General features: G+C 35.7%; 1 protein-coding gene across 1 annotated transcript in view; it reads left to right on the top strand.

Moving 5' to 3' along the window:
* Positions 1–21,587, top strand: part of CIR1 (corepressor interacting with RBPJ, CIR1) — a 44,189-nt gene extending 22,602 nt beyond the window's left edge. The window contains exons 8-10 of the mRNA XM_024561464.4: positions 18,067–18,173; positions 19,310–19,395; positions 20,563–21,587. Coding sequence (XP_024417232.2) covers positions 18,067–18,173; positions 19,310–19,395; positions 20,563–21,250 — 881 coding nt within the window. The 3' untranslated portion in view covers positions 21,251–21,587. The remainder of the gene's footprint in view (positions 1–18,066; positions 18,174–19,309; positions 19,396–20,562) is intronic.
* The last annotated feature ends 1,898 nt before the right edge of the window (positions 21,588–23,485 follow it).

Here is a 23,485-nt window from a genome sequence, read left to right as displayed (position 1 = left end):
ACATGGTTGGCCTTTCTGGTATAGCCACTGCCATCCTGAGTCATCTCCTTAATATGACCTATCTACGGGCTCACCGTGAGTCACCTTGTTAATATAAACTATTAGATCCCACCATGAATAACAAAGATACTCCTGTCCCTCAGGCAATTTTGAGGACTTAGAGGCTCATTCCCAGAAACTGGGGACACAGGCCTGCCAAATTTTTTATTACACAGCAGTTGTATTTTCGATTTCACTTAGTTTAAATATTTTTAAATTTCTCTTGAGACTCCTTCAATACATGTTGTTTCGAAGTATATTGTTTCATCTCCAAATATTTTAGGATTGTTCTGGCTATCTTTCTGTTACTGATTTCTAGTTCAATTACATTATGGTCTGAGACCATTCTTTGTGTGGTTTCTCTTCTTCTACGTTTGTTAAATTGTATTATATGGCCCAGAATGTGGTCTGTCTTGGTGAATATGAGCTTGAGAAGAAAGTGTATTATGCTGTTGTTGGATGAAGTACCTTATAAATGTCAGGTAGATCCAGTTGATGGATGGTGCTCTTCAGTTTAACTCTGTCCTGTTGATTTTCTGTCTCCTGGATCTGTCCATTTCTGTTAGAGGGGCATTAAAGTCTCAGCCATAATAGTGTATTTGTCTACTTCTAAAAACATTTCTATCAGTTCTTGCTTCACATATTTTGTTATGTCCATAGACATATGAGATTGTTGTGTCTTCTTGGAGAATGAATCTCTTTTCATTATGTAATTGGCTCTCTTTAAATCCTTGATAAAATTTCCTTGATCTGAAATCTGCCTTGTCTGAAATTAATTAATATAGATACTCCAGCTTTGTTTGATTACTGTTAGCATGGTATCTCTTTCTCCATCCTTTACTTTTACTTCATCTGTCTTTATATTTAAAGTGGCTTTATTATATACCACATGCAGTTGGATCTTATTTTTTTAGTCTACTGTTGATGTAACTGGATTAAGACCTTCCATATTTACAATTGTTTTTATTTTTTGCCTTCATTCTTTGCTTTTGGTCTTCCACTCTTCTGCTTTCTCTGATTTTAATTGAGTATTTTATATGTTTCCACTTTCTTTTTTCTCTTAGCATATCAGTTATACCTATTTTTAATTTACTGGTTACCCTAGAAATTGCAGTAGAAATTTACAGCGAGTCTAAGTTCACTTTCAGATAACACTATGCCAGTATCTTAAAACGGAGTAAACCAGTTCCTTTTACATAAACCAGTTCCTCCCTCCTGTCCCTTTGCTGTCATGCATTTCATTTACCATAAGCAACAATCATCCAATATGTTGTTACTATTGTCATTTGGAACAAGATGTTACCTGTTAGATTAGTGAAGAGTAAGGAAAATAAACTATTTTATTTTACTTTCATTTATTCCTTCTCAAATGCTCTTTATGTAAATCTGAGTTTTGTTTTTTTTAATCCTCACTGGAGGACATGCTTATTGTAGAGAGAAGGAAAGGTGGGGAGAGAAACAATGATCAGCTGCCTCTTACACATGCCCCAACTGGGGATCGAACCCCCAACCAAGGCATGTGCCCTGACCAGGAATTGAGCCCCAGACCTTTTAGTTCATGGGACAACATTCCAACGGAGCCACACCAGCCAGGGTAATCTGAGTTTTTGATCAACATCATTTTCCTTTTCTCTGAAGAACTTCTGTCAATATTCCTTATAAGATAGATTTACTGGTGACAGATTCCTCAGTTTTTTTTGAGAAAGTCTTTATTTCTCCTTCATTTTTGAAGGATCATTTCACTGGATACAAAATTCTATGTTGGTGATTTTTTCTTTAATAGTTTAAATATTTCATTCCACTCTCCTCTTGCATGGTTTAAGAGAAGTCCGATTTAATTCTTATCCTTGGCCCTCTCTAGGTAATGGATTTCCCCACTTCCCTACCCTCAGCATCTTTCAAGATTTTGTCTTCATCTTTGATTTTCTGCTGTTTGAATATGATATATCCAGGGGTGTGTGTGTGTTTTGTATTTTTCTGCTTGGTGATCTCTGAGCTTCCTGGATCTGTGGCTTGGTGTCTATCATTAGTCTTGAGAAATCTCAGGCATTATTATTTCAAATATTTCTTCTGTTCTTTTCTTCCGGTATTCCTGTTGTACATATGCTACACCTTTTATAATTGTCCAACAGTTCTTGGATATTCTGATATCCTTTTATTTTTATTTTTTTCCATTTTCTTTCCCTTTGTTTTTCGTTTGGGAATGTTATATCGACATACCTGAAAGCTCACTGATTCTTTCTTTAGCCATGTCTAGTCTACTAATGAGTTCATCAGAGGCATTCTTCATTTCCATTAGTGTTTCATATTTCTAGCATTTTCTTTAGATTCTTTCTTAGAGTTCCCATCTCTCTGCTTACATTATCCTTCTGTTCTTTCATGTTCACTTTTTCCAGTAAAGCCCTTAACATATAATCGTAGCTATTTTAAATTCCAAGTATGATAATTCCAGAATCTCCATCATGCTGTCCGATTCTGATGCTTGTTTTGTCTCTCCAGACTGTGGTTTTGCCTTTTAGTGTGCTTGCAAAATTTTGTTGAAAGCCAGACATCATGTATCAGGTAGACAGAACTGAGGTAAATATGCCTTTAGTGTGAGGTTGTATGTTTATCTGGCTAGCTGTTAGGTTGGGTTTACTCTCTGTTGTAGCTAGATGTCAGAGGCTAACATTTCCTCAAGTGTTCTTGTTTTTGTCTCAAGACTCCTTCTTTAATAGAGTCTGAGCCTTCTTTCGATTGTAATCCCTTGATAGTATACAGGAGCCCTACTGATGTGGTGGTAAGATATGGGGGGAAGCAAAGCATTCTATAATGCTCTGCGCAGGTCTCACTCTTTTACTGAGCCTGTTCTCCTGGGCTGTAACCTTCACAAGTGCTCCTCTGCGTTTTCTCCCCCTGTAGGTTAGGCTCTGATAAAGTAGCTTCCATTAAGGGTAAGCATTTGTTCAGGACAACAGAATGCTCTGGGTTTATTTCCAAATGGTTACTTTTTCCTTTTTACTGTTGGAAGGGAAGTAGAAGGGGATTGTTCTTTGTTGTTCATAGTGAAAACCTGGTGGGGCTCCTGGAGGCAAAACTCACAAACCAGTGGGAGTCCCATTAAGGTTGGGCCTTCAGGAGTTTTCATTTCTCCTAATGAAATTGGCTAATTAGTTAGCTAATTCTTGCTCAGTTTCCAACAATAGTCAGTTATCTTTTCAGTGATCCTACCAGGTGCTGGCTCCATTGGTGGTTTCTGGTTCTGGTAAACTGGTGCTCTGTCACTCTCCTTTCCCATTTTGGGGGTAGTAATTTGCCCTGTGACCTCAATTCTGTGATAGATCTAAGAGAATTTGTTGATTTTCAATATTTTCAGCTTTTTTCTTGTTGTGAGGATAGAAGGACTTTCAAGTGCCGTGTGTATTGCATTGAAGCCCGAAAGTTGTACAAGCAACATAAAAGTGAATAAACATTGAGTCAAATTTGTTAACATCAGTTTCACTTTGTACTAATTATTTGACTTAAGGTTTTTCAGGCTTAAGTTACTATATGCTTAAAATTATTTTGCTATTTTTTTCAATTTAGCTATAATTTTTTAAATATTTGGAATTGTCTCATGGTAACATGGAAAGTTTCACATTTTTAATAAAAGTAAATTTCAGGTTCCAAATGATGTTATTGGATATTCGTGACCATGTACAATATTTCTTTTTCTTTATAATGCCTCAGTGTTAGATCCAGTAACACCATAAATGGTAAAATGATATCAGTAGGTACTTAATATTTCAAGTGTCTCTATCCAGTCTTGTTTACATCTTAGTTTTTAGTGTGTTTAAACAATATGAAAAGGAATAAATAGCTAAATTAAGGAAGGTATTATTCTACTCTTGTTGAAATATTTGCATATCAGTGTTCTTTCCCTTGTTAATTTTCCCTAACTCTTGGTCTAATTTTTCTTGAAGAATTTTACACTAAGCCATAAAACTGATAGAAGTATTCTGCAGCAGAGCTCCCACATGCTGCTTCTCTGTCTTTTCATCAGCCTTTCATGTTGAAGGCATTTTTGTTACTTGAGAATATGTTTGGGAAATTTAACAAAGTAACTGTCAGATCACAAGCTTTGCTAGAAAGACACATAGGAGCATACTGGAAGGACTTTCTGTAGAAAGAAAGATGGTAAACTCGGTTGCCCTTCTGGCAGATCCCTCTGAATCTGTCATAGATTTTCTTACGCAAATCCTTGAAGAAGTTCAATTCTACCAGCATAGCTACTGCCTATATCTGATGGCAGAATTTTTAAAAAATCCTTCAGTGTTGGGAAAAAAAATACAATAAAAAAATAAAACTAAAAAAAGTAAAAGATGAAATAAAAATATAAATCCTCCAATGTAATTTTACTGCAGAAGAAGTATTTGTGTTACCAGAATGTCCTTAAAGCTTAACTCCTAAAATAAGCAGATATGGCCCTGGTGGTCAGTATGTCTCAGTTGGTCACAAGTTCGACTCCCAGTCAGGGCACACACAGGTTGCAGGGATCGGTCCTCAGTTGGGGTGTGTACAGGAGGCAACCAATCGATGTTTCACCTCTCTCCCTCTCATTAAATAAATACATACAGGGGACCCCACTCAAAAACCAGAATTATCTTCTGGAGAGTGGGCCCCTTGAAATGCAGGCTTCCCCTGCAAGGTGAGTGTTCTAGAAACCCATCTGTATCAGAGTACCGGCTGGCATTGTTGTGAAGCAACGTTCAGCTTCAGTGAAATTTTTTGAAGGCTCAACACATTTGCTCATTTCATGATGGGTGATCTACAAGCACACCTGCCCATACCATTCACCCGTTTTTGACCAAAAGCAGCATGTCTTCCCCCATGCCTCACCTTTCTATTCACCTGATCTCACCCCAAGCGACTTTTTTTTTGTTTACCTCCCTGGATGAAAAAAGTCCTCAAAGGGAAATGCTTTGCCAATGTCAAAAGGGTGAAACAAAATATTGCAGAAGTGCTAAAAGTCATCAAATTCAACAAGTTCAAAACTGTTTTGAACCGTGGAAATAACGTCTCAGTAGTTGTATTGCATCCAATGGAGAGTGTTTTGAAGGTGACTAAAGTTTAAACATGTAAGAATAAATACACAATTTTTAATGAGTAAATTCTGCGTTTATCGGGGCCCCCCTTGTAAATAAATAAAAATTTAAAATAAGCAGATATTAAAACTAATAAATAAAGTAACTAAGTGAAGTTAGGCACCATTTCTGTCCTTTATAACATGTAGTTGATCATTCAGGAACCCAATTTTTTTTTTAATGCATGAGGAAGCTAATTAACCGAAAAGAAATTTTGACTTATAAAAGAGATTATTATTTAGTAAACTTATTAAGTCATAGTGCTTCAAAGGTCAAAATGATGCTCTTGATTGGTGTTTTATATTTTGGCTGTTTTATTTTAAGTGATTACCAATGATTAAGTCATTTCAAACTATAAGCACTATTATAATTCAGTGATTAAATTTGTTAGAGTGGCTATGCCTTGAAATTCCATTGACATTAACAAACTAATTGCAATCCTGTTCTATCAGTAAATGACTGCTCTGTCTTAAAGGCATGTGGGGGACTAGCAGAAGCTACACCTCCCATAATCTCAAAGGGGTATTATGATTCTCAGATCACAGCCATAACTCTCTTTTACATGACTCTCTTTTTTCATATTAACATCGTTCATCTACTCAAGGTCTGCCAGCTTCAAGCAAAGGAAATTAGCCAGTGATTACCTAGGAAAAGGAGAGTGAATGAAATGTAGTCTGTCTAGTAAATATTAATTCTTCTATTCAAATCAAACTAATGAAGTTAACATGAGCCTCATCATGTCCCACTCACTCAGAATGCCCTACTTTTTACCTTTCCCTAAATCCTATGAGAGTTTGAAAATCACATTCAGTTTCTAGTTCTTTCCTGGCATATATAAGCTTTTCTGAGATAGGGACTGTGTCTTATTTACCTTTGTATCCACAACATCTTGTACAGGGGTGTCCAACCTTTTGGTGTCTCTGGGCCACAAGGGAAGAAGACTTGTCTTGGACCACACACTAAATATACAAACACTAACGAAAACCTATGAGCAAAAAAATAGGTCTCTGCATAATTTTCGTGATATCTGCCGCCACAGATAAGCAAGAAAGTCCTCACATAATACCCCTTATTATGCAGCGGTCCTTTCAATAACCTTTTAAAATCATCAAGCAGGTCCCAAGTTTATTATCACTCATATAGAAAATGCACATATTTAAGTAATAAAACTTAGTAATAAAATTAAATATAATGTTTTAAGTAAATTTATGATTTTGTGTTGGGCCGCATTCATAGCCATCCTGGGCCACATGCAGCCCACAGGTTAGACACCCTGGTCTACATGCTTAGTAAGTGACTAAATAGAAAAGCTTTGCTAACTATTCTAAACATCACTGTTTACCAACTTTTCTGCATATGTCTTATAACACAGATTTATAATTTACATTTTTCCTGTTCTTTCATATAAACTAATTTTCCAAAAAAAGATTATCACCTTAAAGGCAGAAACCAAGATCTCTCTATTCCTTATCTCTCAAGTACCTCGTGAGATACAATAGTAAGCCTTCAGTAATACATACTGAGTTTTAAAATCACTTTCTGTGTTATGTTCTAGGGGCAAATAAGTTAGAATTTCCTATGCAGGACCCTCTCCATAGTTACAGATATAATAGAAATGTGAGAGTCTGTAACATAGTCATTATAATGACTATCCCTAACATAGTCATTATTTTTAATTTAATATTTATTGTATTTTTTCTATTACCATTTAGCCCCCTTATGTCCCCCTCCCCCCCAGCAATCACCACACTGTTGTCCATTTCTATGAGTCCTTTTCCTTTTTGCTCAATCCCTCCACCGCCTTCTCCTCCCCACCACTAGCTGTCATCCTGCTCTCAATCTACGAGTCTGTCCCCATTTTCTTGTTAGTTCAGTTCATTAGATTCCACATATGAGTGAAATCATAGGGTATTTGTCTTTCTCTGACTGGCTTATTTCACTTAGTATATACTGTCTCAAAGGGTAAAACTTTCTTTTTTAAGGCCAAGTACTATTCCATTATGTAAATGTCCTGTGGTAGTTTTATCCACTCATCTACTGATGGACACTTGGGCTGCTTCCATATATTGGTGATTGTAAGTAACACGGCAGTGAACATAGGGGTTCTTATGTCCTTTCAAAGTCACTTAGTTAAATGCTTTGGGATCCTTCAAATATATCCCAGCATTGGGATCACTAGGTCAAAAGGCAGATCCATTTTTAATTTTTTAAAGTATCTCCACACTGCTTTCCAAAGTGGCTGCACCAATATGCATTCCCACTAGCAGCTCAAAAGGGTTCCCCTTTCTCCACATCCTGACCAGCACTTGTTGTTTGTTGATTTATTGATGATAGCCATTGTGACAGGTGTGAGATTATATCTCATTGTGGTTTTAATTTGCATTTCTCTGGTGATTGGTGACATTGAACATCTTTTCATATGTCTATTAGCCATCTGTGTGTCCACTTTGGAGAAGTGTCTGTTCAGATCCTTTGCCCATTTTTTAGTTGAGTTGTTTGGAGTTTTGTGTTGAGTTTTGTAAGTTCATTATGAATTCTGGATATAAACCCCTTATCAGATGTATCAGTGAATATGTTCTTCTGTTCTGTGGGTTGTCTTTTTATTTTGTTGGTGATTTCCTATGCTGTGCAAAAACTTTTTAGTTTGATGTAGTCTCATTTGTTTATTTTTTTCTTTTGTTTCCTTTGCCTGGGAAGATACATACAATAAAATATTGCTACAAGCAATATCCGAGATTTTGCTGCCTGTGTTTTATTCTAGGATTTTTACAGTTTCGGGTCTAACATTTAAGCCTTTGATCCATGTTGATTTTATTCTAGTGTGTGGTGTAGGAATGTGGTCTAGTTTCATTTTTCTACATGTATCTGTCCAATTTTCCCAACGCCATTTATTGAATAGACTATTTTTAGCCCATTGTATGTGCTTGCTTTCTCTGTTGAATATTAATTGACTGTAAAGGTGTGGGTTTATTTCTGGGCTCTCTATTCTGCTCCATTGATCTATGTGTCTGTTTTTATGCCAGTACCATGATGTTTTGATTACTATGGCCTTATAGTATAGTTTGATATTAAGTAGCATGATTCCTCCAACTTTGTTCTTCTTTCTTCTGTGGCTATGCCAAGCCTTTTGTGGTTCCATATAAATTTTTGAAATATTTGTTCTAGCTCTGTGAAATATGTCATTGGAATCTTAAGAGGAATGGTATTGCATCTATAGATTACTTTGGGTAGTATGGACATTTTAATGAGGTTGATTCTTCCTGTCCATGAACATGGTACATGCTTCCACTTACTTGTATCTTCTTCAATTTCTTCAGTGTCTTTTAATTTTCTGAGTAAAGGTCTTTTACATCCTTGGTTAGGTTTATTTGTAGGTATTTTATTCTTTTTGTAGCAATTGTGAATGGGATTGTTTTCCTAATTTCCTTTTCTGTTCATTATTGGTATATAAAAATGCAACTGATTTCTGGATATTAGTTTTGTACCCTGCTACTTTGCTGAATTCATTTATCAGTTCTACTAGTTTCTTGGTGGAATATTTGTGTTTCTCTATGTACAATTTCATGTCATCTGCAAATAATGACAGTTTTACTTCTTCCTTTTAATTTGGATGTCTTTTATTTTTTCTTCTTGTTTGAATGCTGTGGCTAGGACTTCCAGTACTATGTTGAATAAGAGGTAAAAGTGAACATCCCTATCTTGTTCTTGATCTATCTTAAGGGGAATGCTTGTAGTTTTTGTCCATTGAGTATGATGCTGGCAGTGGGTTTGTTATATATGGCCTTTATTATGTTTAAGTATATTCTCTCTAATCCCAATTTGCTGAGAGTTTTTATCATAAGTGGGTACTGGATTTTATGGAATGTTTTTTCTGCATCTATTATTATTATCGTGTGGTTTTTATCCTTCATTTCGTATGTGGTGAATCACATTTATTGATTTACAAATGTTGTACCAACCTTACAGTCCCAGAATAAATCCCACTTAATCATTGTGTATGATCTTTTTGATGCATTGCCGTATTCAGTTTGCTAATATTTTGTTCAGGGTTTTAGCTTCTGTGTTCATCGGCGATATTGGTCTATAATTTTTTTCTTTGTAGTGTCTTTATCTGGTTTTGGAATTAGGATAATACTGGTCTCGTAAAATAAGTGTGGGAGCCTTCCCTCCTCTTGAATTTTATGAAATAGTTTGAGAAGGAGAGGTGTTAGTTCTTCTCAGAATGTGTGGTAAAATTCACCTGTGAAGCCATCTGGTCCAGGGCTATTGTTTGTTGGGAGTTTTTGATTACTGCTTCAGTTTCATTAGGTGTAATCTGTCTATTCAGAATCTATGATTCTTCCCAATTGAAGATTGTATGTTTCTAGGAATTTATCCATTTTGTTCAGGTTGTCCATTTTGGTGGCATGTAGTTCATAATATTTTCTTAAAATCCTTTACATTTCTTTGGTGTCAGTTGTTATTTCTCCTCTTTCATTTGTGATTTTATTTATTTGGGTCCTTTCTTATTTTTTCTTGATGAGTCTGGTTAAAGGTTTGTCAACCTTGTTTATCTTTTTAAAAAGCCAGTTCTTGGATTCATTGATCTTCTGTACCTTTCTTTAGACTCTGTTTCATTTATTTCTGCTTATATCTTTATTATCTCCTTTCTTCTACTCACTTTGAACTTTGGTGTTTTTTTCTTTTTCAAATTCCTTTAGTGTGAAGTTGGATTGTTTATTGGAGCTTTTTCTTGTTTTTTTTTTTGAGACAGGCCTATAATGCTATGAATTCCCCTCTTAGAATTGCTTTCCCATTGACCCATAGATTTTGGATTGTTGTGTCCTCGTTTTCATTTGTTTCAAGGTATCTTTTAATTTCTTCCTTGATCTCGTTGACCCATTCACTGTTTAATAACATGGTATTTAGCTTTCATGTCTTTGTGTGTTTTTCAGTGTTCTTCTTGTGATTGATTTCTAGTTTTGTGGCACTGTGGTCAGAGAAGATGCTTGATATGGTTTCAGTCTTCTTAAATTTATTGAGATTTGTTTTGTGTCCTAACATGTGGTCTAGCTTAGAAAACGTTCCATGTGCCCTTGAAAAGTATGTATTTTCTGCTGCTTTGGGGTGAAATGCTCTGAAGATATCAAGTCCATTTCATCTAGCATGTTGTTTAAGGCTGCCGTCTCATCATTGATTTTCAGTCTGGAGGATCTATCCATTGAAGTCAATGGGCTGTTGAAATCCCCAACTGTGATTGAATTTCTGTCGATCTCTCCCTTTATGTCCATCAAGATTTGCTTCACATATTTAGGTGCTCCTATGTTGGGTGCATAATGTTTGCTATGGTTATGTCCTCTTGTTGTATTGTTCACTTTATCATTATGTAGTGTCCTCCTTTGTCTCTTACTATAGCCTCGGTTTTAAAGTTTGTTTTGTCAGATATAAATATGCTACCCCAGCTTTTCCTTCTTTTCCATTTGCAAGAAATATCTTTTTCCATCCCTTTACTTTTAATCTGTGTGTATGTTTCCATCTGAGATGGGTCTCTTGGAGGCAGATATATATGGTACTTGTTTTCTTATCCATTCAGCTATCATATGTCTTTTTCTTGGAGCATTTAAACCATTTACATTTAAGGTGAGTATTGATAGATACATATTTAGTGCCATTTTATTGTAAGACTAGTTTCCTCTGTGTTTTTTTCTTTCTTTCTTTCTCATTTTCTTCTTCTTAAAGCCAGCCCTTTAATATTTGTTTCAGTACTGGTTTGGTGTTAACAAACTCCTTAAGCTTTTTCTTCTCTTGGAAACTCTTTATATCTCATTCAATTTTGAATGATAGTCTTGCTGGGTAAAGTAGGCTTGGTTGTAGGCCCTTGCTTTTCACTACCTTGACTATTTCATGCCACTCCCTTCTGGCCTGAAATGTTTCTGTTGAGAAATAAGATGACAGTCTAGTTGCTGCTCCCTTGTATGTAACTTTTCTGCTGTGACTTTTCGGATTCTCTCCTTGTCTTTAAGCCTTGTCATTTTAATTATGATGTGTCTCAGTGTGGGCCTTTTTGAGTCTGACTTGTTTGGGACCCTCTGAGCTTCCTTAACTTGTATGTCTTTTTCCCTCACCAGATTAGGGAAGTTTTCAGTCATTATATCTTCAAAAGTTCATGATTCCTTGTTTGCTCTCTTCTCCATCTGGTCTCCCATGATGTGGATATTGTTATGCTTCATGTTGTCCAAAATGTTTCTTAAGCTCTCCTTATCTTTTTAAAATTCTTTTTGCTCCTCTGCTGAGTGTTTTTTTCTACCTCATCTTCCAAATAACTAATTTGATCATCTCCTTCATCTAAGCTACATTTTATTCCTTCCAGTGTATTATTTATTTTAGATATTGCATCCTTTATTTCTGACTGGTCCTTTTTTATGATTTCTGTGTCCTTTTTCATGCTGTTGAGTATCCTTATAATCATTACTCTAAGTTATCTATCTGATAAATTGTTTGCCTCCATTTCATCTAGTTCTTCTTCTGGAGAATTCTCCTGTTCTTTCATATGGGGTCTGTTTCATTGTCTTCCCATTTTGGCTGCTTCTTTGTATTTTCCACCTTAATTGTCACACCAAACCTTGATACAGCCTCAGGCTGTAATCTCCAGCCTGGTTTAAGCTTCACTGGGTGGGGCAGAGTAATTCCTGTGAGCGGGGGCCATTGCTACCCCTCAGGCTAGTGCCACTTGGAGGGAAGTGCTCTGCCTAAGAAAGATGGTTCCTGCAGTACAGGGAATGACTCAGCATAGGGATCCTGGCAGCTGTCCCTTCAGTTCTCTCTCCAGAGCCACCATCCCCAGACTCTCTCCTCAAGCATCTCTAGTCCACTCTGCTCTCCCTCTCTCAGAGCCCAGGATAAATGACTGCAAACAAAATTTTGAGGCTCTCTGCATCTCCAGCAGTCTCTCCCTGGCAGACAGAAACCTTGCTGCTTTTCACAGCTGGTTGCTACCTGGGTTCCTTTCCAGCTCTGGTGCCATAGGATGGGGAGCCCAGCTTGGGGTTTAGACCTCCCACTTTTCAGGGGAAACCCCTCAGCAGCTGATAATATCCTTCCAGGACTTCAGCTGCCGCCCTCCAAGCCCAGCCAGCCCTCGCTCCTCCTTCATACTCCCTACTGGTCTGGTTGTGTTGAAGTGGTATCTTCTGTCTGTCCTGGTTATAAGCCTTCTCTCCAGCTAGTGTTCAGTTGGTTATTCAGGATGATTACTGTACAATTTAGTTGTAATTCCAGATTGGTCCCAGGAGGAAGTTAATGTAGCTTTTACTTCCTCCTCTGCCATCTTGGATTCTTTGTCTTATAATCAGTAATTATTCGTGACTGATTTAAAATATCATGTGTAACTTTTTCTTTTTTACATAAAACACACTGGTCTTTGTGTAGAGTTTGAGTAAGACAAATGTATGCACCCATGTAACCAATGTCTCTGACAAGATAGAGAGCACTACGGTCACCCTAGAAAACACCCATATCCCTTCCCAGTTGGCCTCCTGCATCCACAACCACTATTCTAATATTTGATCCCATGTATTAGTTTTCCTTGTTCATGATCTTTGTGTAAATGGAGTCATACAGTATATATTCTTTTGTGCCTGACTTCTGTGACTTAACATACTGTTTTTGAGGTCTGTAGATGCATAACTTTTCAAGAGCATTAATATTCTCATAAATATTTCTCGTAACTTATTTAAACATAGTGCTGCCCTGGATGGTATGGTTCAGTGGGTTGAGCACCAGCCTGCAAACCAAGAGGTTGCCAGTTCGATTCCCGGTTGGGGCATGTCCCTGGTTGAGGGTCCTGCGGGGGGTACAGCCAGTGTTTCTCTCGCATGTCGATGTCCTTCTTCCTCTCTTTCTCTCTCCCTTTCCCCCTCTCTATAAAAGTGGATAAATAAAAGTTTCACATACACAATTCTATGATACATCATTTGTATGTTGTGGTGTTTGCTCACCACCCAAAGTCTAGTGTCCCTCTGTCATCATGTAACAAATGATTTTTGTGAGTCTTCTAGGGCTGTAAATTCACTTTATTATTGCTGGATGTATCATCACTAAAATATCTGCATATAAATTAAGTTGAAATATGAGTTTAAAGACATAATCAAATATAAGTCATATATCTTTAACTGTATTTATTCTGTAAAGCAATATCATTTTTAATAAACAGTGTTTTCTATTAGCATACAGTAAGAGCAGTTTTATCTTTCCTTGCTTTGGTGTATTTTCCAGACACAGAGACTAAATGAAATGTTTAATTTTTCTTTTACATTGTATGTTTTAATACAGATCAAATTAGCTGTCTTCAGTATGAACTTGGGATAAGGGCACTAAGAAACCCTATTGCTTCCAGCCTCCACTGAGATGAACTGGCAGTGTGTCAGGAAAATTCCCAGTATGGAGCAGTTTTATTACAATTCAGTACAATTGGTTCTTGCATAACCTTTAGAAAATCATACATAAAACATTCTCATCTATATAAATAAAAATCACCCACACACTTTATTAATAGCTTTGTTCACTTTTTCCCTGGGACTTGTGCTGCATGTTCCTACTGTGCCCCCTTTTTTAGTCTTTTTTGAAAGATAACTTTCTCTAAGCTTTCTTAAAAGCAAAAAGGTTAGGTAACATTAGGATATTGTAAGATAATATAAGATAATTATTGATAATTCCTACTAGACACAGATCTCTTGCTTGATCATGTACTAGGACTAGTGTCTCTTCAGTGTCCTTTCTACACTTAGGGACAAGGAGTGGCTTTTTGACTAAATTCAGCCAGTTCAGCTTTAGGGTTAGGAACGAAGGTTGCACTCTCGTGGTGATCAGAATTGTAATGCATTTTATTTGGGAATGCTGAGGTGTTTCTTTTCAAACACATTTTTAAGCTTATACCACTGTTCTTATAAGTATAGTAATACTTATAAGTAATACATGGTGAAAGCCGCAGCCTAGCAGGTTGAAGTCTCAGCCTGTTTTCCATAGTTTGGTCCATTAGCCAGAAGCGTATGCATTTTCACGTATAGTTTCCTGAATTCAAACTTCAGAGGACTTCCTATATATTCCCCCAAAATATGTGGTATAAATACCACAACAATTTAGTAATAAGCCTCTAGATCTAACTATAAATTTACAGAAAATACAAGTGCTAGAAGAACACATTAAATGGTGTTACTATTCAGAATTTTGGGAATTCTACAGGATAAATGACCTAGATTCTTCAACAAATAAATAGTGCAATAGTAATGGGGGAGAGAGGGAAAGGTGGCTAAATTTTTTAAATTAATAGAGACCTAAAGTGTGTGTAAGTTATACATCAATAAAAAAGAGAGAGACTTAAAAGATACATGAAGCAGCATATGGACCTTGTTTGGATCCTAATCTGAACATTTATAAAAAGATGCTTTTGAGCCCAGGCCAGGTGGCTTGGTTGGTTGGAGCACCATCCTGTACACCAAAAGGTTGCAAGGTTGATCCCTGGCGCAGGCGCGTATGGGATTGATGTTTTTCTCTCACATCGATGTTTCTCCCTCTCTCTAAAAATCAATAAACATGTCCTCAGGTGAAGATTAAAAAAAAAAAAATACTTTTGAGACTATGAGGGGAATCTGAATGTTGACTGGATATTTGATGGTATTTTAAAACTATTGATAGGTGTATTAAAGATGTTGGGGTTTTATTCTTTAAGACATAATCCTTATTTGTTAGTGATTTATATATCTCACATTTATTAAAAATACTCTAATCAGAAAGGAAATAGAAAGTTGGGGTTAATAGATAAAAAATGAGAATGGCAACATATTGATAATTGTTGACGATGTGTGATGAGTGCATAAGGCTCATTACATTGTCTTCTCTAGGTTGGAAATTTTTCATAATATAAAGTTATTAAAGTACATATACACACACATTCACAATGAGAAGCAAAAATTGATCACCACTGTAATAGCAAACAAAACTATATTCATTTTAGGGGTAGCCATTTAGTTTCAGCAAACAGTACCCGTCCTATAAATTAATGTTTTAAATTTGATGAAGGAGGGAAAGTCATTTCTTATGCAGCCTTACCTCACCTACAACTCAGTGCCCTCTCTTCTCCCACTGAACACCGTAAAATTGTGGAAGGTAGTTCTGCATTTGAAAGGAGTGATAAACTTTGAGTGGAAGACACATCTGTCCTTGTGCTTGCACTGAGACACAGAAAGCACCTTTGCCCGTAGCGTTAGTCTTCCTCCTGTGCTATTTGTGGGATTAACGTGGGGCTGCTATCCTCTTAATTGCGAAGTCAGTGATATGGCCTGATGGCCAAAACCTCCCATTTATCCTTAGATAAACACCTGTTTTACTACAGAACCTTTTTTTACCTTCAGTTGCTGTTGCTTAGTTCTATAAAAGTGAATTCTCTCAATGAGTAGATTAAAGCCTTTACAAACATAATTTTGTACAACATAATTCACCTTTTGGGGAATTTTTTTCCCCTGAAACACTGACTTCTTGGCATTTTTCTATCAGAAGATAGTTGGATTAATCAGGACACAGAACTGGATACCATAGTCACAATCAGTACTTTGGTGCTTACCCAGATCACAGCAAAGAAAGTTTGCAAAATTCATGAGCGTTGAAAACATTTTCTTCAGTGGGCCTGATTTTGTAAGTTGAAACATTACTTTTCATGGTAAAGAGGCTTAACTTGTCCTGGCTTACAGGATCTAGAAAGGAGCCCTCGCAAAGTCAACATTTTAAAATAAGTGTCCTTTTTCTGGATTACTTAGAATTATCCTGCCATAGCAAATTTAAGAGCAAACCAAACATTCCTGAGTCCAAACTCCAGCTGTAATGTAAAGTATTGAGTATAATACATAAAAGTAGTGGTTTTGCATTTAAACATGTTTGTAAAATGTTTTTTCAGTATATCTATATAATCTATTATATCAAGCAATTTTTAGTTCTTTAGGAGTCATTTTTACCAAATTAACTCTACCTAGCCACTGTCGCAATAACACGGAAATATAAAGACATCTTACTAAATATATCTTAATTAAATCTGACTTGTCACATCTTCTAAATCCAGAAATTTTGATGATAGGAGAAGTTTTCAGTACAAAAGTAATGTATGTCAATAAGACAGGATTTTGAGAAATGTTACTACTGCCCTGACCAGTATGGCTCATTTGGTTGGGTATCGTCTTGCACAGCGCCAGTTCAATTCCTGGTCCGGGCACATGCCTGGGTTGCAGCCTGGTCCCCAGTCTGGGCACATGAAAGGGGCAAGCAAATGGTGTTTCTCTCACATATTGATGTTCTCCCCTTCACTCTATCCTTCCCGTCCCCTCTCGCTAAGAATAAATAAAATCTTTTTTAAAAATGTTACCACCAAGAGTATTTTTTAATTATGAAGGATATATTGTAAGATAATCATAAAAGTTCTATAGCTACTGGCAAAACTAATGGTTACTATTTGTTGAGTACTATTTGCCAGGTATTTCAATAAGCACGGTATTTTACAGTCTTACAATGTGGATGTCTATGCTAAGCGTATGTACTACACAGACATCAGTTGAGGTTTTGAAGAAATACAAATGCTAGGAGACAGGTGTTTCTTTCGTATCTGTGTACTCTATCAGATCGGGAAAAGAGATAAATTTCTTGAAGTAATTGAAAGCACTGTAATGAAAATGTAAAACAAGATAAAAAGCCAACAATAAACAAAAAATGTAAAAAAGCATGTTTTCTAAATCATCTTATTAAAATCACCCATCTTCTGATGAAATTAGTAACCTCTAGTAACCTCAATAAAACAGTAAAGCAGTTTAACCTCAATAAAGCAGTAAAAAGACAAATAGATGAAGTACTTAATTCAAACTAGAGAATCAGTTTCTGGATGTTTCTCTATTCCCCACCTCCTTCATGAATTTCTTGTTTGCAGAAATTGTCTTATTCTTGCTTGTATTCCAGATACATCTCTCAGTATCGTTTATTGACGCCAGAAACTTTACTAGCTTCCGTGAACTATTGTCGTTACATACCACCTGCAGGGAAAACAAAATGAAACTGGAAAGAGTCTCATCTACCTTATGTAAACCTAGTAATGTTTGAGGGAAGGTCTCAGATGTTTAAAATTTTTTGGTTTTTAATTGTATCTACATTTATTCCATATTATTTATCTTTAGTATATATTATGTGACCAAAAAGAAACTTACTTTTCAGTTTGGGATGTTGCAATGGTGGAAAAGGCAGCCTGTGAAAAATATGACACATACAAACCTATAGCCCGTCTAAAACTGCTTGTCACCAACACCACACTAATAACTAGAAATTTCCAGCTCTGGACGTATACACACAGGTGTGAGTGCACACACACAAGTACACACGTGGGATTAACTGAAATAGAAACCATACCCATAGTGCTTGCGTGAGAGAGAGAGAGAGAATGTGTTTTGTTAGCAACCACGGGGCAATGTTCTCAGTATCGATACTTGATAAATAATGGTGAGGAGCTTTGAATTGGACAGAATAATAAATTGGTCATGTACCTTTAAAAGTATCTCTTTTAAATTGAGTTCTTACTAAAATAATTATTAAAAGTTTAATTGCAGTTTTTGTTATTTTGCTTTAATTTTATACTAAAAACTACCACACAGATAGCATCTAAATGTATCTTTTTCTCTCTGACAAAGTTACATAAGAGAATCCCCTAGCACGTAAAGAAAAATGCAATTATTTTCTATTCTGAATCTCCAGACTGCTGTTTTAGAAAATCATATCTGATTATTTGCTCAGCAGAAGATTATTGAGTTGATTTAGCTGTGATTTTACTTAACAAAGCTTCAACTGCATTCCTACTGTGGAGTCCGAAAAAGGTAGAGAGAGATAAATGACACATTCAAACTGTGATTTTTGTGAACAGGGCCGTCGATGCACCCCTCGGAGCTAATAGCGGAGATGAGAAACAGTGGGTTTGCACTGAAACGAAATGTACTGGGGAGAAACTTGACCGCAAATGATCCATCACAGGTAATGATCTTTTTATCAGTAAGCTGAAAATGTCTATAAGTCTAAATATGATTGCTTGTGAATTGCTTCTTAATGTTTTCCAATATGCATATATCCATAGGAAAGCAAGATAGAGCAAAGAAAATGCCTAAAATGTATTTTTGATTTTGCTTCTTTATTATTTTAACTTAAATGAGAAATTGTTTTTAAACCTATATTTTAATAAATGAAACTGCTCCTCTGGGTTTATGTGGATGAAATATCTAACTAAACTGGTGATAAGGGTTGCTATTTTTTCCTTCCTGCTAACTTACTCCTCAAGTGGCATTAAATAGAACCAATGGGAAGAAGTGTATAAAAGAAAACTCCAAAAAATTACAGAAAATATTTTAAACATTAATTTATTTAACTGTACATAGATCCAGAAAATGGTTGAGTTTAAAGAGTTGTAGATATATATCCTAATGCGAACCATTTATTTTATTTAATGAGGAAACTGGAGCCCATAGAAATAAAGTGGTTTCTCTAAAGTCATGTGTCTGTTTGGAGACAGAGCTGAAACCAAAACCCAGCCTCCCACTGGCGTAAACTTGTGCTGTTCTGAAAAGAGGCCCATTACTTTTCAAACGTTACTAGGGATTGTTCACATAACCTAAATAATTATGTTTTTTGTTTTTTAATTATATATTTGTATTGTTTGATATATTTGATTTGAATTTGCTAATCATATATTTGATAATGTACTGTTGAATTTACAAAGGCTGAAATTATGGATGTTTTCATGTTCCCCAAATGTTAATGATCTTGGTTTTAATATTTCATTAAATTTAAAACAAAACATTTAAACTCATAAATATTGATATTTACACTCAAACTCAAGAGATAGAAAGGAGAAGCCATGTTATAAATGTTTGATCTGTTTCTGTGACATACTCTTCCTGAGTACAGTTTGTTAATGCTGGCAAAGCTGTCGTCCTAACCTCTCAGTGTCTGATGATACTCCTTAACTTACTCCCTCCCCACATTCCGGTCCAAAAGGCCACGCTTGTCTACAGCATGTCCCCAGTACAGAATTTCTTATTTGTAAATGTTTTCTTTCCTGTCCAAGAACTAACTTCTCTTACAATCTAGCAATTTAATGATCTTTGTTGACTCAGGAATATGTTGCAAGTGAGGGTGAAGAAGATCCAGAAGTCGAATTTTTAAAGTCACTAACAACCAAACAAAAACAGAAACTTCTCAGGTAATAAAAAAGTATATACTTAATGGATTCAGTTACAGTTTTTTTCCTTGTTTCATCTTAGTGTCATATTTAACTCTGACCTAAGAGCTTATGAAGGTACTGAAACCATGTATCACATTCAGCTATAGTAACATAATTCTTTCTTTCAATAATATGAAAATGAATCTAAGATTATATACTCAGATTGTACCACAGAGAAAACATGGCACTTTCCAAAACATTTAATTTGGAAATAGATTTATTTGTAGGTTTTACTTGTTATTAATAGATTTGTATATATCTGCAGGTTATTCTTAGAAAATATTTTTGGCCATGTATTTCTCTTTTTATATTTTGTAAGATTTTATAAGGAATGCTAAAAAAATGCTTAAATTTAAGTTAAAAATGAATCTTGTTAATCATGCTACGTCTGGATTAAAGAATCCAAGAAGTGTCTGCTGAGTCCAATAGAGGGAGCTCATGATGTTTCTGTATGTGGAGTTTTAAGAACGGCTGGACAGAACCCAGTGAAAGACATTTTTATTTCAGAGTAATTCAGACAAATCATGTAAACGAGCTACTCTTCTGAGGATGTGAAGTACTCTTTAGAAATTTAGAATGCCTTAATAAAATTATTCCATTATTTATAAATCTAAACAATTGTTGAAAACCAGTATGTGATTATTTAATTTTATATAACTAAACAACAGCATAAAAAATGTAAAGGGTGTTCTCATTCAGAATTTCTGGAGAATACGCTCTTGAATTTTGATCATGTAATATTGATTAGTATTTACATAGTTTAAAATAGTACATACAAGAAATTAATTTTTCATCTGATTATAGCTCTATACTTGAATTTGCAGTATATACAATTAATGCATGTTCCAAACCTTCTTTAAGTCATGATGACCATTTATTTAAATTGCTATATAATTTTAAATTCTGATTCCGTAAGAATTTTTTTTAAATAGACATTACTGTTAAGCAAAGTATAGTGAGAGAATTGGCCTGATGCATTTGATTTTTTAATTTAAATTTAATGTATATGTGACATGAATAGTTTAAAAAGTTATTTGTGTTTATATTTAATACCACTTTAATAGCTACTAAGAAAATATATTGTCTATTCAAAATTTTACGCTAGTCTATGAAAGGACTATATTTTACTGTTTTTCCCAATAACAGGAAATTGGATCGACTTGAGAAGAAAAAAAAGAAAAAGAAAAAAGATAGAAAAAAGAAAAAGCTTCAGAAGAGCAGAAATAAACACAAAAAACATAAAAAATCCTCCTCCTCCTCCTCTTCCTCCTCCTCTTCCTCCTCTTCCTGCAATGAGACTTCAGAAAGCAGCAGTGAGAGTGATAACAAAGAAAAAAAAATACAAAAGAAAAGAAAGAAAAACAAATGTTCAAGGAATAACAACAGTGATATAGAAGAAAAGGACAAGCCGAGGAAGAGAAAACTTTGTGAAGAACTTTCTAGCAATCACTGTAACAAGGAAAAAGCCAAGGAAGAGCCTAGATTTTTAAAACAACAGAGTTCTAGGGAGACTAGCAAATGGAGTCATTCTGATTTTGACAGAAAGTCCAGAAGCCATAACCACAGCCCAGAGAAGAGAGGGTCTGAAAGAAATGAGAGGAGCAGCAGGAGCCAGAACAGAGATGAGAGGAGCAGGAGAAGCCGGAGCAGAGATGAGAGGAGCAGGAGAAGCCGGAGCAGAAGTCACAGTAGTTACAAGCAGAGGGAAATAAGAAAACGGCCACAGCGAAGTCCCGGTGAAGAGCGGAATAGAAGAGATGACACCAGAAGCCACAGCACAGATACACACAGAAAAGGGAAAATGCAGAGAGAACGAAGCAGGAGTAGAGAGTAAAGAGAGACTGCATGTGACAATTACCTGGGAATAAAAATATCTCCACTTCCTTATTCAATACCTTTAGCAAGGGCTAATATGTACTATTGTCTTCCTAATAAAAAAAAGCTCTATTTTAATTCTCCATGTCTGTGAACTGTCATATCAAGTACAAAACTACATGAATCTCATAAGAATGAACTTTGCAAATATGTGTAAGTAATTATTTTGGAGCTATAAAAATATTTTCTGCTCATAAGTGTTTCTTGTGCCCTCTATACCAGATAAAAACCCCATATAACTCTGTGACCTTTTCTTTGTTCTGAAACATCATTAAAAGAATGGTAGTACAGTTGAATGGGTATAATTTATTTCTTTAAAACTTTTTTAAAGTTTTTATTTTTTAGTTACTGATTTTAGAGAAAAAGAGAAAAACATCCATTTGTTGTTCCACTTATTTATGCATTCATTGGTTGATTCTTGTATGTGCCCTGACTACAGTTCAAACCTGCAACCTTGGCGAATTGGAACTGGCGCTCCAGTCACCTGAGCACCTTTCAGGTGTTTTGTTCTACAGAGTAAGCTCTTTACATGTGGGTGAAATACTAATTTTCTATGCCACCATAACAAATTACCTCAAACTTACAACAATACAAAAAAATATTCTACAGTTCCTAGAGATCAGAAGTCTAAAATTATTCTCACCAGAGTAAGATCAAGGTGTCGGCAGGGTTGGTTCTTTCTGGAAGCCCTAAAGAAAAACCATTTGCTCACCTCTTCCAGCTTCCAGAGGCTGCCTGCGTTGCTTGGCTCCTGGCCCCGTCCATCTTCAAAGCTAACAAAGGCAAGTCAAGCCTCACATCTATAATCACTGACATTCTGCATTCCTCTTCTACTTGTAAGGACCCTTGTGATTATAATGGTCCCACCAGGAGAATCACCCTATTTTAAAATCAGCTGATTTGTAACCTTAAGTCCCTTTTGCCATGTAATCTAACATGTTCACAGGTTCCAAGGATTAAGATGTGTATATCTTTAAAGAACCATTATTCTACCTACCACAGATGGTCTTTCTACTACTGGCCTACAGCTATTAAAGAATTTACTTCTAAAGGGTAAGCATTTATGTAATGTCACAAATAGACCAATATAAATTACTCATATATTTCATGAGTATAAGTATATAAAGCATATTTAAACTTAGCTGCAAATTTTTCCCTTGTGTTTCAAAGGATCTGGTAATAAGAAACTATAGAAAAAATCAGTACAAATTACAAGTAACATTCAATGCCAAAAACTATGTACTGAACATCATGGACACAAGTATTTTTATCAGGGTTCCACATTTTTTAAACATCTGTTATGTAATACAGTACAAATATTTTTGAGATTATTCATCTATTTATTTTGGGGGAGGGGAGAGAGGGAGAAAAACATCAATGTGTGGTTGCCTCTTGCACGCTCCCTAGTTGGAGACCTGGCCCAAAACCCAGGTATTTGCCCTGATTGGGAATCGAACCCATGACATCTTTGCAGTCCGGAACTCAATTCACTGAGCCACACCAGCCAGGGCTACAGTACAAATATCGATTAGATTGTTTTGAGGGTTGGCAGTCGTAATTTTGTAAATTCTGTAAGAAAGTAAATAAGTAAAAGAAGAAGTAAACAAAAGCACTCCATATAGGATATGTATGTCTTTGTCTCATATATGCACACAAACACCCTCTTGATTTAGAGGGAAAGGTGTAAGCAACTCTTTGATTATTTAGATTTTTCAGAGAATTAGTGTGGAAGAATTTGAATTCCTTTTACAGTATTCTTTAATAACTTACAGTGCACCTAAAAGATTCCTTCATTTAAAATAAAAAACATGCATTTGAAATTGATAAAGGCTAATTTACACCTTGAGTTCATCAGTGTTGCATTAATTATTTTCTATCTTATACCTTTTTAGACTTTATAATTTTTATAATGTCAAAACCTATGCAGTATCTACTGCCTTAAAAGATTTCCTGAGAGGTTGATGTGGCTCAGTGGGTTGAGCATGGGCCTGCAAACTGAAAGGTTGCCAGTTCGATTCCCAGCCAGGGCAGCACATGCCTGGGCTGAGGGTGTGACCAATGTTTCCCTCTCTGTTTCCCTCCCTCTCTCTCTAAAAATAAATAAATAAAATCTTTAAAGTAAGATTTCTGAACCAGTACAGTGTTAATGAAGAGCAATGTTGAAGTGCATCCTGTAATTTAAAGTGAACTTTAA

Source organism: Desmodus rotundus, chromosome 2 (assembly GCF_022682495.2).
Source record: "Desmodus rotundus isolate HL8 chromosome 2, HLdesRot8A.1, whole genome shotgun sequence".
In the NCBI taxonomy this organism is placed as follows: Eukaryota; Metazoa; Chordata; class Mammalia; order Chiroptera; family Phyllostomidae; genus Desmodus; species Desmodus rotundus.
The sequence above is the reverse complement of the archived record's forward strand: the minus strand, read 5'-3'. Positions and strand labels throughout refer to the sequence as shown.